We start from the raw sequence: 20,334 nt of genomic DNA on the forward strand, positions 1-20,334 counted from the left end.
TAGTTCGGGTAGAACGTCCCTACTTCCAGCCATCGGTTGTCTACGCTACCGGCACCATTAATGATCAAACTCGTAGTAAGGGTTACAAGTGGTTGAGAGAGGACGGAGAGGCTCCCAAGTCCCTTTATCAGGGTGGAAGTGGAGCTTAGAAGTTGTTGGGTGGAGTCCTAGATAAATATTGGATTGGCGGGGCTCCGACCTCTTTGTGCTCGTCGGCACTCCTCGTCCTCATGTTCTTCCTTGTGGGTTCGTGTCCGTTTGAAGGCATCCGGTTGCCCAAGAGCTCTCTCCTTTTGACCCCATTTCCCAGAGGCTAGCCTCCCCCTTTAGGGCTGATTTGGTGACCGGGATCTCGGGAGGATTGGAGGGGATTGAGGGGGAAATTAGTTTATTTCCCCCTCAATCCCCTCCAATCCTCCGGGACCCCCTTGTCACCAAATCAATCCTTATAGGTCGAGAGAGGGGTCGACCAACAGTGGCTTCCCTGGGAAGGAGCCACAAGGCAAGGGTAAATCCAGCATTTTACCCCGAGTGGTGCCACGCGTACTCGTGGGACCCAGGGCTATCTGGTTGTCTTGTATTTATTGTGGCAGATGACGTGGGGGCGGCGATGGTCCCAGACGTCATCATTATGTCTACGCCGACCCTGGCCTCCGTAGCCTGGGGCTCGACGCAGCCCGTCGTGTAGTGCCCTGCGGTAGGTCCGAGTACTCGGGTCTAGTCTAATAGGCCATGTGTGTCGTAGACCGATGGGTGCGTGGACCATTCATATCTTCGACTGTGAACAAATACTATAAAAAGTTGCTAATTAAATTTATATTTTTGTTTATAGCATTAAGCCTATTAATACTCATAAAAAGTAAATATCAAATTCGTTCTATAATCTTTTTAAATATTTGAAATAAAATTCTAATACAGATACAGATCCAAATGTTTTTTGTCTTTTTTTGTTGTACGAAAAAAATAATGCACATGAAAAACTATACAAAATTTGATTCTTATAAGTTATAATATTTTTAATAGCATGACTAAAAAATAGCTTCAAATTCTATATATATCTATATTAAAATCTTAGATTTTTCATATAAGTCATGTTTTAGAAACACCCTAGCCAAAATGCAGAGCGGCTAGAAACACCCTAGCTAGCCAAAATGCAGCCATTGGTCTCGCTGCACTGCTCGCGCTCTTCATGAGCAGATTCTTCGAGCATTTGAGATCAAGTTGAAGAGCGGCTGATCATAGAAAACACTATTTTACACTGGAGAGTGACTGACTGTATAAAACATTATTTTACACTGTACACAATATATAATGTTTGAAATAAAAAGATAGAAAATGGAATAGAATAATTGATAGAGACAACCTTAAGAGACTTTAGAAAGACAAACTAGTTGGTTAGTACGACATATCCATTTTCAGATACAAGCAAGGGCGGGCCCATATAGAAGCAAGACTATTCAATTGAATACCCATTATTTTTTGGCAACAAAATTTATGTATATGTATACCTATTATGTTTATGCACTAAAATATTATAAAAATATAAAATAAAACTGTTTTACAGTTATTTGGCCCAAACTTCGCTTTTTGCTGGCCTTTTCATTTCCCTACCGTATGACTAGAGATAGCAATCACGGTTAGGACATGAGTATATGGTTTACAAATCTATAACTACGAGACAAAATTCAATATATACTCATACTCATATACGTTCGTAGGTATAGATTTGTACTCATGTCTGATACCCATTGGGTTCAGAAAAAAAATATCAATGAATACCTTATTATATTCATACTCATACATGTGGATAACAAATTATACCACATCTATGTCCAATGGATAATTATCCGCTCCCATGAATAATAAATTTATGTTGTTAAAAAAATTGTGCCAACTACAATTCCGAATGCCCATCCTTTAAATCCTGGACCTGCCCCTCGATACAAGAACCCACAACTCCCATCGGAAAATTTCACGTGTGTGGTTCTCGTTTCGTCTGTGAGAATTTATACAATGTTGATTATGCAATTATTATACACTCTAAATCCAAGGTGCAAACGGAATTATGTGCAAGTGTAACAGTGAAGATTATGCTGATCTACTGTGGGTTTCTATTCTTCCGCTTTCTTCGGGAGCGGGCAAACGGATCAACCCATGTTCTGTCTTCCCTTGCAGCCCGGTCCCAGCGCTTCTGAAAATCACGGAGCTCGGATCGCGATTTTCTCCGGATCTGCAAGATCGAAAAAAATTGCAGCAAACCGTGAGGGCTGATCGATGGGATGGAATGTAAATTCCGACGCATTGCATAATCTGGGTAGCTATTGATTACTGAGCTGTTACTGTCAACTGAAGCGGAACAGCAGTTTTACAAGCGAAGTGATAGGTTTTTGAACTCTGAATTTTCAGCTTCCACCAACATTTTTCGAGTTAAACACTTCAAACGACGTATACCAAGTGCTTTGTTAGCTCACCTTTGTTCGCATATCAAGGCCTGGAGCCCTCCCCTGCTAATCATAACAGATGCCATGGTCATAGAACAAAATAGAGAACATATATATTCAAAATAAATTTGTTTGGAGGTATAAATATTGATATTATTTTCTATATACTTGGTCAAAATCAAAAACATTTTGACTTGTCCACAAACGTGATGTGCACTTGTTTTGGGAAGGGGGAGTATGCAGCAAACATTTAAATAAGGTGTCAGGCACACAACGTACTCTCGATCTTTGGATTTGAGCTGCTTTCTGGCCGAGTGGCTTGGCATTTTTGCCACGAATACCATCCTTCCAGAAGTCAAAACAAACAACAGAGGTAACATTTAACATTATTTTGCACATCAATAGAGAAAATTCATGATATACAAGATGTAAAGATAGAGACACAAGGCATAGTATTATCAAAAAACATTCCCATTGCAAGCGAAGACAAATTCCCAGTTCCCATCATAATTTTACCTCATAAAATATCAATTATGACAAAGATAGCCTTTTTTTTTAAAAAAAAAAAAGAGGTCAGCCCCATTTCCATTACCCCCATAACAGAAATATAGAAGTTTGATGACAAGAAGTCAAGAACCTAGAAAAGTAAGGGAAACAAAGAACTTTTCTTGTCTCGTAAAAAACTTAATTAAGGATTGCATGAATTATGCACACTAAGCCTTTTTTTTCTCAGAACACACAAAAGGAAATAATTATCCTCCTAGCCTGGAGCATCTGGTTGGTGAGAAATGATTGAATATTTTGCAAGTCCCACCCTCTAGAAGCTTGTAAAGCTAAGTTCAACATGAATTCACTATGCTTTTGCATCATGCGAAGAAGAGTTACTTTCCCAGTATTAGTGATTGGCTAGATAGTTTCTTGTAATTTTTTCTCTGTTTTTTTCTTTTGGGCTGACTGTTTTTTTCTTCTTGTTTTCCTAACTATTTATATATATATATATATATCCAGTAGGGGCAAGCTCCTCCTGTTTCCTAAAAAAAGTTTGTGTGTTATGCATTAGGAAGCGCAGCTCAAATTCATGGCGTGTACTGAAAAATATTGTTACGGTCTATTGTCACCCGTTTAGGGTTAGCCCCTTGTAATTACAGTTATATCCCTGTGTAATGGGTCAGCCTTGGTCTATTAATACATCTCCCAACTCTAAGTTAGGGTCAGGGTTTCCCACATGGTATTTAGCTACGTTTTAGGTTTTCGATTTTTTTGCCCTCTCCATCCGTCGCCTGACTCACCTTCCAGCCGTCGGCGCCCCTGCCTCCCGTCGGCCTCATGCTGCTCCGCCAGCAGGGCCACGCCTGCTTCGTCCGCGCCTGGGTGCACTCCGCGCCGCCACCACTGAAGCCCTCAGCGGCTGACGTCAACGTCCGCGCCTGGGTGCTCTCCGAGCCACCAGTAGGGTCGCGCCTGCTGCTCCTCCGTCCCAGCTGACGCCTGCCACTAGGGCCGCGACAGCTCTCCCGGCGGGGCCTATCGCGCCCCTCCCGCGTTCGTCTCGCCTCCTCGTGCTCCTGGCCATCCGCCACGAGGAGGAGCTCGACAAACTGCTGGCCGGCGTCCTCTCCTGCCTTCCCCCGCTTAGCTGCTCTCCCCGGCCGGCCCGTGCCACCCTGCGCCGCCGTCCGGCCAGCCGGGCTCGTCCTCCCCCACTCGGTTGCTCTCTCCGGCTGGCCTGTGCCTACCTGCGTCGTCGTCCGCCTGTTTGTGCTGGAAGCCAGTGCTGGACACTCGCGAGCAGCTACCGCCGTCTTCCCCACCAGCCTGCCCCCAACCCGTGCTGCTGCGTGCCCAAAGCTCTACACCGGACACCGCCCCCTTCTCCACCATCTGTCGTCCACTAGCCTGCCCCCTACCCGCGCTACTGCGCGCCCAGAGCTCTGCACCGACCACCGTCCCTTTCTCCACCATCTGTCGTCGGTGTGTCCCACCGTCGGCCACCCGCAGTGTGTCGCTGCTCGCCTCCCATCTCCTACCCTAGCGCCCTTTTCTCACACGTCGCTGCCGCTGGCCCCCCGAGCACCCTTCTCCCCGTTGGCGCGCATGTCGGCCTTTCCCCAGCCGGCTGCGCTCTCCTTCCCAACCCCCTGACATCCTTCTATGGGGTCCCACCATCCTCTGCCCCTCTGGTTTCGCCTCAGGGAACTCCTACCTCCGTCGCGGCTCCTGTCCCAGGTCCCGTGCATGTGAACGTCCTTCTCCACGACGACCAGCTTGTCGGGGCAGCTTTGTGGCCTTCGATCGCGCCAAGAGCCTTGTCCTTCGTGACTACGTCGAGCTTCACCCACACGTGCCTGGACCGCTTGTCTTTCCCAAAGCTGTGATTGCCTCCCTTGCGATCGATACCTTGTTGTCTCCCTCCACTACTAGTGACTTTGTCGGAGCACCTCCCCTGGATCTTTCTACGCACCCCGTGGCTTCACCACCCTCTCCCACCGATTGGGTGTTCGACTTCGGAGCCTCCTTCCACACTACTACCTAGCTCGTTATTCCACTCCCATCCACCACACCCCTCACATCCTCCCTCTAGCGTTGTGGGCAACAGTTCCACCCTCCCGATTACCTCAGTAGGTGCATCGGTCCTTCTGGGACCATTCTACCTTGTTGCTCCTGGTCTGACTCATCCCCTTATCTCGGTTCGTCGCTTCACTAGTGACAACCACTGTTCTATGAAGTTTGATCCCTGGGGGCTCACCATATGCCACCTTCTGACTCGTATCGTGCCCGGTCGTTGTGACAGCTCCGACCCCCTCTACTCTATTCACTTGCCCACTACTACCCCAACCGGTGTAGCCTCCCCCATGCTCTTACTGCCACCACCACCTCCACCAACTAGCATCGTCGCCTTGGTCACCTGGACCTGACATGATGTCCCAGCTCTCCAGTCGCTCCAATATCTCTTGTAGTCGGGGTTCCTCTGGGCATCTCTGCCATGCCTGCCAGCTCGACCGTCACTCTCATCTTCCTTTTTCCACTTCCACATCCAGGGCTACTCAGGCCTTTGATCTTGTTCATTGTGATCTCTGGACCTCTCATGTCTTCATCCCTTCTAGTTAAAAATACTACCTGGTCATTCTTGATGACTTCTCTCACTTTCGTTGGACATTTCCTTTGTGCTGAAGTCTGAAACCTTCTCCACCCTCACCCACTTCTTCGTCTAGGTCTCCACCCAGTTCCGTCGCCCAGTTCGTGCCCTTCAGTGTGACAATGGTTGAGAGTTCAACAACAACGCCTCTCGCTCCTTCCTCACCCATGGCGTTCAGTTGTGTCTCTCGTGCCCCTACACCTCTCCCCAGAACGGCTGGGTCGAACACATCATTCACACCAGCACCACCATGATCTATTGCCTCCTCTTTCAGGAGTCTCTTCCTGCTAGTTACTAGACAGAGGACCTGAACACCGCCACACATCTCCTCAACCGCTTTCCCTCGAAGGTGGTGAGCCATCCCACTCCCCACTTTACTCTATATGGCATAACCCCATCCTACGACCACCTTCGCGTGTTCGGTTGTGCCTGCTATCCCAACAATTCTGCCACTGATCCCCATAAGCTAGCACTGCGCTCCACTCGTTGCCTCTTCCTCTGTTACTCCCCTGACCACAAGGGGTATCGCTGTCTTGACCTCGTCTCCCACCTCATACTCATCTCTCGTCATGTGGTTTTCGACGAAGATGTGTTTCCTCTTGTTGGCTCCTCCCCACCCATTGATCTCGACTCTCTCCTTGAGTTCGATCCGGTTTTTCCACCCCGGTTGCTCCCCAGGCTCAAACGCCACCGCTCGCGCCTCTACCCGCACCACGTGAGGCCCAGGCACCTCGTCTTGCGTTACACGCGACACACGCGATTACGCCGCCTCCGCTCACGCCTCTACCAACGCTACACGTGGCCCCACCGGCGAGCGCGGCCTGCTTCGCTGACCCTGACCTCGTCTACCGCCGCCGCGGGCGGACCACTCCTTGGCTCTCGCCGACCCGCCAGCCCGCACCAAGCCTCCCCGTGTACCACTCGTTCACCATCCATTGCGACCCCGAGCACGTCCACCTGATGGTGACTCGCCACGCAACTGGCATTCTCCGCCCCGTCGACCTGCTGATTCTGACAGCTGACGCTCCTCCGGACGCCTCCCCAGTCCCCTCTTTTCGTGCGGCCCTTGCCAACCCCCACTGACGTCGCGCTTTGGAGGAGTACGTGGCCCTGCTGGCCAACCACACCAGGGATCTTGTGTCGCGTCCAACGTGGTCACCGGCAAGTGGATTTTTCGCCACAAGCTAACCTTGTATGGCTCCCTCGACCGCTACAAGGCCCATTGGGTCCTTTGGGGCTTCACCCAGCGCCCTAGAGTCGATTACGATGAGACCTTCAGCCCCGTCTTCAAGTTCGCCACCGTTCGGGCCGTTCTCGCCCTCTCCCTGGAGGTCGGGACCGGGCGATTCATCAGCACGATGTCAATAATGCCTTCCTCCAGGGCACTCTGATGGAGACTGTCTGCTGCAGCTAGCCCACCGACTTCGTCGACTCCGCTCGTCCGGATCTGTTCTGTCGGCTGAACGCTCCATGTACGGCCTCAAGCAGGCGTCGCGGGCCTAGTACAGTTGCTTCGCCTCCTATTTGGCCTCCATCGGCTTCGTCGAGGCCAAGTCGGACACGTCCCTTTTCATCTACCGGCGCGACGATGACGCCGTCTACCTCCTACTCTACGTCGACAACGTTGTGCTCACGACATCCACCGGGGACCTTCTACACCACACAATCGGCGCCCTTCAGCGAGAATTCGCGATGAAGGACCTGGGGCCTTTTCACCACTTCCTCGGCATCACCGTCGAGCGCCGACCTCAGGGTCTCTTCATCCACCAACGCCAATACGCAATCGACATCCTAGAGCGGGCTGGCATGTCCGACTGCAAGCCCTGCTCCACGCCTGTCGACACTCAGGCAAAGCTCTCTGAGGATAACGATGCCCTCTAGTACCTGACCTTCTCCAGGCCTGACATCGCCTACGCCGTCCAGCAGGTGTGCCTGCACATGCACACCCCGCGAGAGCCCCATCTCACAACTCTCAAGCGGATCATGCGCTACCTCCGCGGCTCCCTTGACTACTACCTTCTACTTCGACCCTTCCCGACATCGGAGCTCGTGGTCTACACCGACTTTGACTAGGTCGGCTGTCCCAACACGCGCCGGTCCACTTCCGGTTACGACGTGTTCTTGGGCGCCAACCTCGTCTACTGGGCCGCCAAGAGGCAGCCCGTCGTCTCTCGCTCCAGCGCAGAGGCCGAGTTGAGACCGCGGGGGTGTTAGAGTACCCGTTTAGGGTTTTGGGTTAGCCCCTTGTAACTATAGTTATACCCCTGTGTAATGGGCCAGACCGAACAACCTTGGTCTATTAATACATCTCCCAACCCTGAGTTAGGATCAGGGTTTCCCACAGTTCTAGCTTGCAACAACAAAACAAAAGTAAAGCCAAACCTTTGTTATTGTAGAACCTCCTAATGTCTGCACTCCTCGGTGAACTATAAATTCACTATCAACTACGCCAATGTTCTTTGTCCTGTCACCCTGAAAGCATTTTAAAAAAAGTTTCATTTAAAGTCTTTACCAAAAACAAGACGAGCAAGTTTGTTTGGACTATGGAGTCATGGATTCAGAATGACTATGTTATAAATCAAAATATGCTAGATGCATAAGAGCATAAACAAGTACAAATATTTATATTCCTTTTATATATCCACATCAGCCAAGAAAACAATCACTTCCAATAGATCACCATACAAAAATTATATTGATTGAACAGATGAAACATAATGCTATATGATTTTTCTTGGGAATACCGATCATAGTTCATAATTTATAATAAACAACAATTCTTGCAAGGAGAAAGGTCGAACTAACAACTTAATCAATACTTTGTGATTTAGATGAACTTAAATTATAAGGCATGCCACAGTTACTTGAAGAACACTTTTATCAAACCTGAGCACAATACCCAAACTTGTAATCGATGCCCCATCCATGGATAAGATCATTCTGTATAAATACAACATGGATATATTAATAGCTGGAATACTCCACAAAAAACAATCAGATAAAACCATAAAAGACAAAGGAGATTATCACAAAAAGTATTTTTTTTCTTCAAACATAGGTTGATAAAATGGCAATGTCTCATCTCTCAGCAATCAAATGCTCAACTTAAATACCTATGACCTAATGTGGGATTGTGGGCTCATTTTCCTGTGTCCCTAACAAATGCAGCACAACAACAGTGAATGCATGTGTTAGACTGTGTGTGGGTCGACACCACTGTTGGGCTACCGGCCCATAAGGGTTAGGGTTTCCCCTAAGTCTATATATGTAATCTTCCTCTATGCAATAGATATAGGGTTTCATCACTTCCAATATGGTATCAGCTAGCTAGGTTTTCCTTCCTCAACCCCACAGCTGTCGGCTCTCAGCCCACCCACTGCCCCCGGAGAGGCTATTCCTTCCCTCCCCAGGGGGGCTCCCTCGGTCCCTCCTCCCAGCCTATGCTCCTCCTCTTCAACCTCGTCGCGCTCACTATCCTGCTCTGGTTCTCCTCCGCCATGGTGCTCGTCGGCCCTCCCTACCTCGTCGTGCGCCACGATCGGCCTCGGCGCGGTCCCGTTTCGGCACTCCCCTGCAAGCTCCTCCAGCAACCCCCTCCCTACACTACGCATCGCTAACGCGCCTGCACCTGCCGCCCCTAGGTCGCGCCTCCCACTGCGAGGCGCTCGGATCCGCACGACCCTCCCTCCTCTCTGGGTGCGTGCACGACGACCGCCCTCATCCCCGACCCGGCCACTGCGCCTCCAAGCGCCACCGGCCGCGACCACACCCCGCCTCCCCTGCTCGCGGCGCGGCCATGGTCGTCCGCTCGACCCCCGACCTCCTGCGCCGCCGGATAGGCCCGTCGCCGCCGCGGTGAGCAGGTGCGCGGGCCCCAGCGCGACCCCCTTTCCCGGCCACGGCACGACGGCCCATCCCCGTCGACACTTCTCCCCAGGTCGCCGACCCCCCTCTCCTCTGCTCGTCGGCGTCGCCCCTCCACCCGACCGCTTCCTCGGCGCAATCTCCCCGTTAGGGAACCCACCGTCGGCCTAGATCCGCCACCTGGGCATCTCCTACCTGGCTCAGATCCGCCATCGGCCCTGCTCCATTGCACTGCCGACCTCATGGCGGCCGACACCGCCCCTCCCTGGTTGCGGCCGCCTTCCCCCCTCTTGGCTGCCCTGCGCGTCTCTCCCCTGCGCCAGCATCTCCGACCATGCAGCCCCTCGTCATCGCGTTGGGCCGCTGACCACCTAACTGTCCGCGCTTACGCCCCAATAGCGCCTCTGCCTTTGTGCTTCTCCCGTCGCCGGCGTCAACCCCCCTGTCAGGTCCGGCGCAGGCCCCTGCCCGGCTGGAACCGCCCCGTCGCTCTCCCCTTCATAATCGCCTTCGTTGGATTCGTCGCTGCAGTGGCCTTCCCGACCGGATTCACCGCTACCTCGACCTTCCAGTTTAGATCCGTCGTCCATTTGGTCGGATTGTCGTCTTCATGGCTGGATCCGTCGCTGTCGTGGCCTTCCCGGTCGGATCCGCCGTTACCCCTCTACTCTACCACGAGTGCAGCCACCATGATCGGCGCAGACGTGTGCGCTGTCATCGGCCTCCCTGGCGAGGCTCCTCGACGTCCGGACGATCGAAGCCGCTGGTGCTCATTTGTTGTGTCGCCCCGCCGACCGTTGGCGCTCGAACGTTGACCCCTCCCGAAGAACAGGCTACTGTTGCGTGTCCTCCAGCCACGACCACCTCGACTTCGGCTACCTCGGCATCCAGGGGCTATTGTGTTCTCGAAGTCCACACCGGTCCCTACTCCAGGCGCAACATTCGCACCCTCACAACTGCGGTTGATTTGAACCCATCGGCTCCTAACTTCAGCTTCTACTCCAGTCTCATCGTGTACGGTGCTCCCGTTGCAACCGCGGGGGATGTTAGACTATGTGTGTGGGTCGGCACCACTGTTGGGCTATCGGCCCATTAGGGTTAGGGTTTCCCCTGAGTCTATATATGTAACCTTCCTCTATGCAATAGATATAGAGTTTCATTCTCCAATAGCATGGAGCCATGAAGTATGTGAAGGCACTGTAATGAGTTCATAAACACCTATAAAGCTAGGACAATAATACACAAAAATAACATGAACCTATTCAAGGATTCACCACAAGTAATAACACCAAATGCCAACCAATGTAGCATAAAAACTGACCTTGTGAATATTAGAAATCTAAAAATATATTGTAGCCAATGAGACAAGTAACTAGCTCCTAGCTTGTATATATCTATTGCTTATGCACTCCATATTATTTGAGAAAGAAGCAAAATATGAAGGCATACCACATTTCAGAAAGAGATAAAATGTGAAGACTCGACACTAAGAATGGTGAATGCAAAGCCCATGTTAAAAAATGTATTAGCTAGCTAGCTCTGCCTGTTTTGGTTCCCACCCCTGCTATTCTCAACACGGTTACTCATGGTTACACATGTTCGCAGTACGCCCTGACTCCAAATACCAAGGAATAACGATACACATGGACATCTAATGCTACACCATTTTGTACAACTCATTCTCAAAACTTGTGGATCACAGAAAGAAAAAATACATTGTCTGGTCCAATAGAAAGTCAAATGTGCAACATGGTTAATAAATCATATGAAGATAAAGTCTACCTGGATAAGGTGCCACACACATTGCCAAGCGGACTTTGAGAAAACTGGTGCCATGCCCTCGACCCATCTATAGATCAACCAATTACCACGTCATGCACAGGTATATACCATGGTTGGTAAATAGAAAGACAACTCGAGTGAAAATCTATTATTTAGTAAAAATGTAGATCTAATCAGCAAAAAAATATGTTGTAGCATAAGAAAGGGTTCAAGAAAGAAAATATACCCAGAACAAGGTGGTCCTTCTCTTGAACACTTTTTGTTAGCCCGGCTAACTCTTCTATCAAAATACACGCTGTGTTTCATTTTGTTATCACATAACAAAAAAATCCAAAATAAAAGGTGCACTACATGAACCTACCTATGAAAGGTCCCTGCTTTTTTACGAACAGTTATCCGGTGATGAATTTCAGAAAGCTTAGAGTCAAGACCTGGTTGTGATATCTCCAACCCTTCTGATCTAACTATATTTAAGTATCTGAAAGGAATCAATGCGTTAGATAAATTGGTGCAGAGAATGAAAAGATCAAACTAACTCATTTGGCGCATGCGGGCGTCTATGTGTGGAGGGGGTTAGCATAATATGGCATTTCGTCACAGGTTTCTCCTATCCAGAACAAGAACATAAGTTGGATACTTTGAAGAAATTGTTTGCCACCTAGCACATTCCTGGCACTGGCAGCAGAAACATCCAGAAAACTTTCAAATTTATACTAGTAGGTGCTAAGTGAAAGGGGCTCTAGCTGAATAGGTTAGGTGGCTTCAGACCTTCAGTAGCACTCGGTTCGACTCCCCATGGGAGCGAATTTTAGGTTGGGGCTAACCCCTTTGTCTGTCCCACGCCAAAGCATAGGTTTAAGGCGCAATCCCGATCATGGTTGTTCTCGCATGGGATACGATACCGCTGTGTATGGCTAAGACAGGGGTTTAGGGATTTTCTCGACCTACATGAGATGGTCTTCTTTTTTATGCAGTGCCTTGGGGCCATACCTAGAGATGACGATGGGCTCTAAATTTTACACTATAAAATTTAAGGGTCGGATTGGATTTGGATCGGACTCTATTTCTATTCATTTTCGAACTAAAATTAATTTAGGGCTCAAACGAATTGTGAATAAATATTTGGATCGCGATCCATTACCACCCCTAGCCATACCCTCGTAGGTCGAGTTGTTTTACTAGTAGCTGCCTGAACCATGATTTAGAAGTCGAATAAGCAGGGATCTGATGTGTATGCCTTTACTCTTTTTTTGTTATTGCTAGGGAATGGTAAGTTTGATAACATAAGGTTGGTGTCCTGTAATAAATTACACAATACCTTCTCGGGCTAAAGTTATCTACTTCCAGATCTTCATCCCAAAGAAAGATGTACTGGTATATGGACACAACAGCAGGATGGAGGAACCTCTTTGCAAACCACCTATAAAAACAGGTGTCTTGTCATCTTATCTTGAAGCTAAAATGATACCGGATCAGAATTCAGAATTGAAGAGTGGAACAATGCCCTTTTTTGTTGCAAAAGAGAGACAAGGCATGCCTAATTTTAGTGCAAAGAAAGAGATATTATACCATTTAGTCTGATTAGAGGCAGCTATATGTATCACACTTTTGCTCCATGGTAGATCATTCCACCCATTGACATTCCCATCATAATGGAACAATATAGCTGTAAAATTTTCTGGAAGAAACTGAATAATCAAGAGTCACATGACAATTTTATGTGCAAATTACTGCTTACAGAGGTGTAAATGAAGTACCTTCTTCATAATAGCATCCACAGTTTTTTTCTGATTTATACCGGCAGCAATAGCAATCAAAAAATTATCATTTTGTTTAGGCTTCTGCTGGGACAAAACACTAGAGCATTACATAACTAAATAAGATTTTGTGGTTAGGTGGTAGGAACAGCTAATGGTTGTTTAGTTTGAAAAGTGAAACCAAATATTGTAGTGGAATCAAAAGTTCATCAGGTGTATTGTACTTAACGAACCTTTGACCGTGCACTTGTAGTCAGCCACAATGGCTTCAAGTCCATGTCAGAGTTAGACTCCACTATACCATGGGGTAAATAACCAATCCTAGCCTCAGCCTTTTGAGGCACCTTAACAGCATCTCTGTCAGACACCTGATGTTTACATTGGAGGCACATATCATAGTTTAGGAAGAGGAAAACCTGCCTCTGAATTAATAGTGGAAAACAAATATTCTGACTTTTGATGGAAGGAAATGTTCACCTACCGTCACTGTATCAAATGGATGAGATTTTGCTTCCAACTGTAAAGTTACATAATCACATCAGATTAATCTTTTAGGTATTTGTGTTCACAGAACCCAGTTTCAATAAATCAGGTGATATTGATTGTTACCGTTGTCTGCTTATGTTGAAAGTTAGCCATGTTGTACACCAGGAATATAATGATCACGCACAGGACGAACAGATGCAACCGCAGTTTCATCTTAGGACACCTATCGCCCCCCTTACCATTCTGTACAATCAAAAGTAGGTAGCAATATAGTATCCTGACCTCACACTCAACCGACCTTTAGATGTCACTAATAAGTAAGGAATCATCAAAAGAACACAAGCAAACTCACCTTATTTTTCCAGGCACTAATTTTCTGTGTACAACTGGAAACAGATGGATCGCTTCTTATGGTGTCAAGAAGCAACTCAAGCAAGTCAGGATCATTTCGTGACACCCTGCTTGCAGGATGGCAGGTCATAAAAACATCATATATATTGAATAATGTCATTGATTTTATAACGGAAAATTTGGCTCCATCACGTTTCATTCTGTGTGGTCCAAAAATGTTCTAAATAAAAGGTTTGGCGTGTTGCTTGAGTTCAGGCATACCACACATAACAATGAAGAAATTTATAAAAAAAAGAAAGATTAAAAAATAAGCCACCTCGCGACAGCGAGGGCGTCCCAACTCCCAAGAGATCGCTTCCCAAATCCCAATTACAGGCAAGAGCACCAAGTATCAAGGCACGATCAGAACCAATCCATGATATACCACGTGTAGCATTAGCACACGGACAGTCAGACTATCGAATTGAGTGAGGGAGAACAAAACGAATTACCGTGGCGACGAGAGGAGCCGGAGATGATGCCGCGGCGGGCGGGAGGCCCTCAGAGCTGAGCGCGGAATGGGCGGTGGACGAACGCCACTCGTCACACGAGCGGGCGGGCGCCTTGGCAGCGAGGACACCGGTGGTGCTGATTGTGTCGTGGGAACGGCTAAGTGGCTAATGAAACGTCTCGCAGTGCCAGAGCCTGGAGGGCGATTGGGAAAGGTTGGTGGAAATTGGGACGGGGACGGGGACGGGGACGGGGACGGGCGAAGGCGGCCGCGGCCCGCGGGAGGGAGCAAGAGGAACGAGAGCCCGAGAGGAACAGCGCGACAGCGACGGTCGGGTCAGAGCCTCAGAGGAAACGCGACGGGTGGCGCCTCGCTCGATTCCATCCGCGCTGCCCTGTCAGTGCTCGCAGCGCGCACCCCACAGCGCTACACGGCCTCCTCGGCTCGGGCGACGAGCGCGGAGGCGGCGCAGCTGCCGTTCCGGCCACGCCCGCGACCGGGTTTTCCGCTCGGTTTGTTGGTTCCTTCACAATGTTCCCCTCGCCGCTGCGCTGGTGCGTGTGCTAGACGGTGACGCACGGCCCAATAGAGGATGCATGCCCAAAGACTGACGCACGGCAAGAAGGCCCACTATCGGCCCAACACTGCCGCTTCTCTTTCTCGCTACATAGAGCCGAACTGTTCAAGTCCTGTTGTTTCTCGTATCTCTGGTTCAGTCGTCTGACAGGTAACTGTCGGTGTTCAAGCATCAGTTCACATGATATAAATTAAACTATTAAGCATTACACAGTCAGACATGTATAGCCTAGCTCGGATAATCTCTACAGGAAAATGAGGGTTCCCTCCTAACTGTCCATACTCCTTACAAAACAACATCAGAAACAGCTAACCCTTCCTGTTACATCAGTTTGAATACTGGGGCAAAAACTTTTTTGACAGGCAAACAACGTTGGAAGGGACCAGCCTATGATATATGGTTAAGCTGTACACTGTTTCACCGGCATTGAGCTGATGGTAGCTTCACCGCCGGCTCTTCTTGCCGCCTTTGCTGGGGTTATTCTCCTGTGCTGCCGCACTCCTCTTTCTGCCTTTGCCGGGGCTATCTAGCTGTGCCCCAGCGCCCCTTTTCCTGCCGTTGATGGGGCTACCTTCCTGTGCCCCAGCGCCCCTTTTCCTGCCTTTTATGGGGCTATCTTCCTGTGCCCCAGCAATCCTATGCCCACTCTTTGGAGGCCGACCCACACCTCTCTTCTTGGCTGGCTCATTTCTCTGTATAGTCTTTTGATTAGCCAGCTGATCACTAGGGCGCTTGCCATCTCCTTCCCTGGCAGTAGCGTCCCTTGAAGAAACCTTGCTTGGCCTTGCATCACCGGGGCCAGGGCATCGAGGCTGCAGGACTCGAGTATTCTTTACTACGGGGGCACCAGCTGTTCCGATCTCTCCATGGCTTTTCAAGAACAAGCTTGCACTCTGCTTCACAGTTTTGCATGCAGACTCACGAAGCTCAACCGCAGCCATGTGCTCCAATGTAGCCTTCGGATAGAAGGTTATTACATTATTGATGAAAATGAGCACATCTCTCAGAAGCTCCTTGGTGCAAGAGATTGCGCCACTCTTGATCTTAGAGTGAAGCATTCGGAAGTCCATATGCCGGCGAATCATCTTCTTATATCTAGCTCTTTTCCTCTGTATATAGAAGAGGTAAGGAGTCAAATGAAATTCAGCCCATGGGTGTTCGTGCTATTTCACAGACCTTGAGAATGATTTGATGGAACAATTAATTTGAGAAGTAATTAACTATAGCCAGCTAGTAACAAAACAACCATAATTAAAAACCCACAAAATCTGAGTTGAGTAGCTAGCAGGAAAAAACTGTGGAGCAGTTTTAATAGAAGTTTTAAAATTATTAGCACATACTGAAGTATCACATCTCTTAAATGACCTAAGGAGTCATTATAGTCAACATAAGTCCTGTATTAATCAGTGAAGTATATATATGCAGATATTTTAGACCATCACTGAGTCACTGCAAATCGAAAAGTGATGAAAATTTGGTGCACCCATCTTACCTGGGTATCAAGTTGGCATTGCAACATTTTGCAGTCATCTTGAGTTGATATAGTATTTAAAATCTCTGCCAGCTTCAGTTTAACTCTCTCAATCACAGGCTGACCACATTCTGCCTTTGAAGATCTCAAGCCCTTCTTCATAACATCAGGTTCTACTTTGGGAATTTTTAACCCCTTCTTTATAACATCGGATTCTGCTTTAGGAGTTCTCACATCCTTCTTCAGCATATCAGCTTGTGCATTGGGAGTTTTCAAGCACTTCTTCATTATACCGGATCCTACATTTGAAGTTTTCAAATCCTTATTCATCACACCAGATTCTACTTTTGGAATTTTCACACCCTTCTTCATAACAACTGGTTCTACTTTTGGAGTTATGAAGTTCTTCATGCAGCCTTTAGACGAACCCTCCCTCTGTATGAATGCTGTAGATGTAGGCTCACCATCCCCGCTACTATCACCACCTTTCAGAAGTGTCCTTCTAGCTCTCCCTCCTCTTTGTTTTCTAGAACCCCAAAGCAAGCCATCTTTGGGACCGACCTTTTCAACTTGGGCCTGGGGATATGACTCATCTGGTGATGGATTGATAGCTTGAATTGAATCAGTATCACACTGCTGCACTTTCTGAGATTTCTGACTGTTGCTTGCCTCCTCTGTGAAACTAGCAGCTGATGATCTATCCCTGGATGTTTCTTTACCTGAGGAATTAGTATCTGCTGTATTTTCAGAGCGGGGACATGATTCAGTATGACTGGTGTGGTATTCAGAACTCCCGTCAACATGTTTGCTATTGCTGAGGCTTTGAATCACAGATTGGAGGGATCTGAAAGAGTAAAAAGACCACACATTACCAAAAAGTTGACCCAAGTATCAAACAATGACCTGCTTGGATGAAAACAATAAACAAATATTGTATCTGGGATAGTCAACAATAAGAACAAAATATAAATAGCTAAACTGAAATTAAAAAATGCTCTGTGAACAAACTGTCACTAACCCGATAGAATTTTCCGACTTCTCCAATTCCCTTTTCAGTTCAGCAACTCTCTGCTTACGAAGCTCTTCAAACCAAGCACTGTATTGAAGCAAATAGGATGATCGGAACTCAGATAAATATAGGACGCCTTGCATCAGAGTTATCTATTCAACTTCAGCCATCTGAAAGGCAGTGCAGTGCTTGCATTGTTGTATGCATAACTTATTGCTTATGGGATTGAGAATCCATTCTTAAAGCTGAGGTTATTGATCACTAAGTGGTCTATGTTTTAGTATTTTCCTCTTTATTCTCTTCCTTGTATATTATCCCTTCTTCAAACTGAGGATGGTGGTCTATACTTGTGTAGTAAGATGCAAATTTAAAAAACTTGAATCACCAATTTGCAAATAGAAAAAACTGCAGGCATCTCTGATTGTCGAGTGCAGAAGCAGACATGCTGATTATCAATTACTACTATCATTCCAAATTATAGTTTACTTTAGTTTTGTCCTATGTCAAACTTCTCTAGTTTTGATCAAGCTTTTAGAAAAATACATTAGTATCTAGAAGTTAAATCAAATTCACTATCAAGACATGTTTCATGAAGAAATTAATGAAAAGAATTTGGTATTCTAGATGTTGATGCATTTTTCTATAAACTCGGTCAAAGTTAAACAAGTTTGACTTAGGACAGAGGCACAAAGCTAAAGTAAACTATTATTTGAGACGGAGGAAGTGTTGTTTGATATAATCAAAATCTAGTATGCTCCTACATGGTATCTTTTAGCAAAATAGCAAATACTCTACCAGCTGTTATGTTTAAATATTCACAATGTCCTTATCCAACTCCTAAAAAAGGCTCGAAAATCATATTATTTCGACATCTCTAAATATCTAATGATATGCAGTAGTATTCTACGCCACCCATCCAAATTGCAAGGTCATGTAATGGGCAAGAAGGTACAAAGTAACATGATCAAGTATACGCTTACTTGCATGCGGAGTACCGCAACTGTATCTCTGCAAATTTTGCTTCACATTCCTGCACATATTAACAACTGTGAGCAAAGAACAGGTATGCAACTCTAACAACAACCACTTGATCAGGCTGTCATAAATTCTAGATGATAATAAAACAGTTGAGTTGCAATGCAATCAGAAACAACTTGATGTGCAAAACTAATAACTACACAAAAAGCCCACATTGTTAGGCTCAAGGTTCTATTACATTTCATTGTTGGGAAAAAAAGCAACATGGTAGTAGCACCCTAACAATGCCTAGAAAATTATACAGCAGCAACAACATATCCTTTTTGTCCCAAGCAAGTTGGGGAAGGCTGCCTGAGTAACTATCTTGTTTCTAAGAAAATAGCTGTCACCTAAATACCTAATAGCATGCTCCTCATGCGTGAACTTGAAAGTCCTCAAATAGTGCATATCATTTCAATGACTATAATAATATGTAAGCAGAAATTTGTGCACAATCCATGCAATGTGCACCATCATGCCATTGCTAGTTACTGACTTACTGTGTCACACTTCATTAATGCATACATGATTGTTTCTGGGCTCCCCTTTGTTCTACTCAAAAAGTCAAAATCATTGCATTTGCATTGTAAATCATATCCAATCACAGCCTACTTATCAAACAACCATCTACGATCACAGATATACAGAATTTATAGAAATTCATAGCTCTACGTACATTGCAAAAACGAACATACGCAAGGTAGTAGGGCCATGAAACCCTAGCCTCAATATTAGCTCGAGAGTTATTCGGCGCCGGTGGCGCCCTAGGGCCGTGCCCTAATCCGTATCCTAGTCGGTCTCGAGATGTAAAAACGAGCTAGGGTTTGACAGGTTGCGTACCTCGGCCGAGAAGGTGCACGGGGAACGGGTCCGGAGCTCCTCGGCGACGGTGGCCCACGCGGCGCCCCCGTGCCGGAGCACTGCGCCGCCCAGCACCAGCTCTTCCCACGTCCCCCAGCCGCCGCCTCCGCCCCCTCCCACCGCCACCACCACCATCGGTTGCCGGCTCTGGTCAGCTTGATCGCGGGGGAGACGGGCGATGGATAGCCAGTAGGAGTCGGGAAGGGAGGAGGGGCGGACGAGGTGTGGGGTCGTCGCGGTTTCGGGGGCGGTAGTCTGGTTTCCGTTTCCCTGCCTCGCCTACTGTTTTTTCGGGTTTGGCTCGCGTCGCGTGGGTGATGGATTTTTCATTGTGTGGGTTCCTAATAACTTCCTATTCCTAGGTGTGGTTCGTGGTCTCGTGCGGTGCCTCGGACTCGGGCGGGAGCGTGCGTGACGTGGGGAGGTTGGGTGCTGGGCCCCACGCCGCACTACCTTTTTCTTTCGTTGCGACCGTGGAGTTGTGCATTGGAATTCGGAATCGAATGACCCGACGGGGGCTGAATTGGGGCGTGTCGGAAAAAGCACTGAACTGGAACTGGAGTAGGACAAAGCTAATACTCTCTCCGTTCAGAAATAATATTTATTTTAGTTTTTACTTTTTTACATCTATAGATAAATTTAGACACGTATATAAATATATGCATCAACAAGTATTATATAAATCTATTATTTTTCTAAAATAAATTTTAGTTTAAGACAAAGCAAGTATTCGTATGAATGTATTAATTTTTTGAAATAAATTTTGATTTGAGACAAAGGAGAACTACTATAGTCGAATTTTTTCTAAAATAAATTTTAGTTCTTTTGCAGGCTGTAAGGCCTCGTTTGATTATGGTTAGAGGGACTAATATCCAATCCCTAGTTTTTAGTCTCGTTTAGTTCTTATTTTATCAAACGAAATGATTAAAGTAGGGACTAATTAATTTTAATCTCTAGTCCTCTATATGATGCTGAAATGGACTAAAAGACAATATTTACTCCAATTATCCATACCTCAAAGATGTCTTACACAGGAAATAAGAAAAAAGAAAAATGAGTATTTCAGTCTTTATGTATTTAAAATATGTTTAG

General features: G+C 47.1%; 2 protein-coding genes across 8 annotated transcripts; both read right to left on the minus strand.

The window, feature by feature from the left end:
* Positions 1-1,753: 1,753 nt before the first annotated feature.
* On the minus strand, positions 1,754-14,852 carry LOC100192100 (uncharacterized). Of its 7 annotated transcripts, none has more exons than XR_004851182.1 (16): positions 14,309-14,852; positions 13,819-13,924; positions 13,590-13,709; positions 13,462-13,497; positions 13,214-13,348; positions 12,981-13,064; positions 12,793-12,901; positions 12,542-12,643; positions 11,585-11,701; positions 11,450-11,518; positions 11,224-11,290; positions 8,464-8,517; positions 7,960-8,049; positions 2,721-2,786; positions 2,472-2,504; positions 1,754-2,230 (listed from the first exon to the last, which is right to left on the minus strand). XR_004851182.1 is itself a non-coding variant. In XM_008652611.4 (16 exons), exons 3-16 carry the CDS (start codon positions 13,677-13,679, stop codon positions 2,099-2,101), a joined length of 1,176 nt encoding a protein of 391 aa, XP_008650833.1. In that variant the 5' UTR covers positions 13,680-13,709; positions 13,819-13,924; positions 14,309-14,852; the 3' UTR covers positions 1,754-2,098. The 7 variants fall into 7 exon arrangements, 6 of the variants coding, with proteins under 6 accessions (XP_008650833.1, XP_008650835.1, XP_035816256.1 ...); XM_008652611.4 differs by having other exon boundaries at positions 11,450-11,500; positions 12,793-12,911; XM_008652613.4 differs by having other exon boundaries at positions 12,793-12,911.
* Positions 14,853-15,040: 188 nt separating this feature from the next.
* On the minus strand, positions 15,041-19,527 carry LOC100272351 (uncharacterized). The gene is made up of 5 exons (NM_001146834.1): positions 19,222-19,527; positions 18,345-18,394; positions 17,374-17,451; positions 16,377-17,199; positions 15,041-15,993 (listed from the first exon to the last, which is right to left on the minus strand). Exons 1-5 carry the CDS (start codon positions 19,375-19,377, stop codon positions 15,328-15,330), a joined length of 1,773 nt encoding a protein of 590 aa, NP_001140306.1. The 5' UTR covers positions 19,378-19,527; the 3' UTR covers positions 15,041-15,327.
* Positions 19,528-20,334: the final 807 nt, after the last annotated feature.

Source organism: Zea mays, chromosome 7, assembly GCF_902167145.1.
Source record: "Zea mays cultivar B73 chromosome 7, Zm-B73-REFERENCE-NAM-5.0, whole genome shotgun sequence".
Lineage (NCBI taxonomy): Eukaryota > Viridiplantae > Streptophyta > Magnoliopsida > Poales > Poaceae > Zea > Zea mays.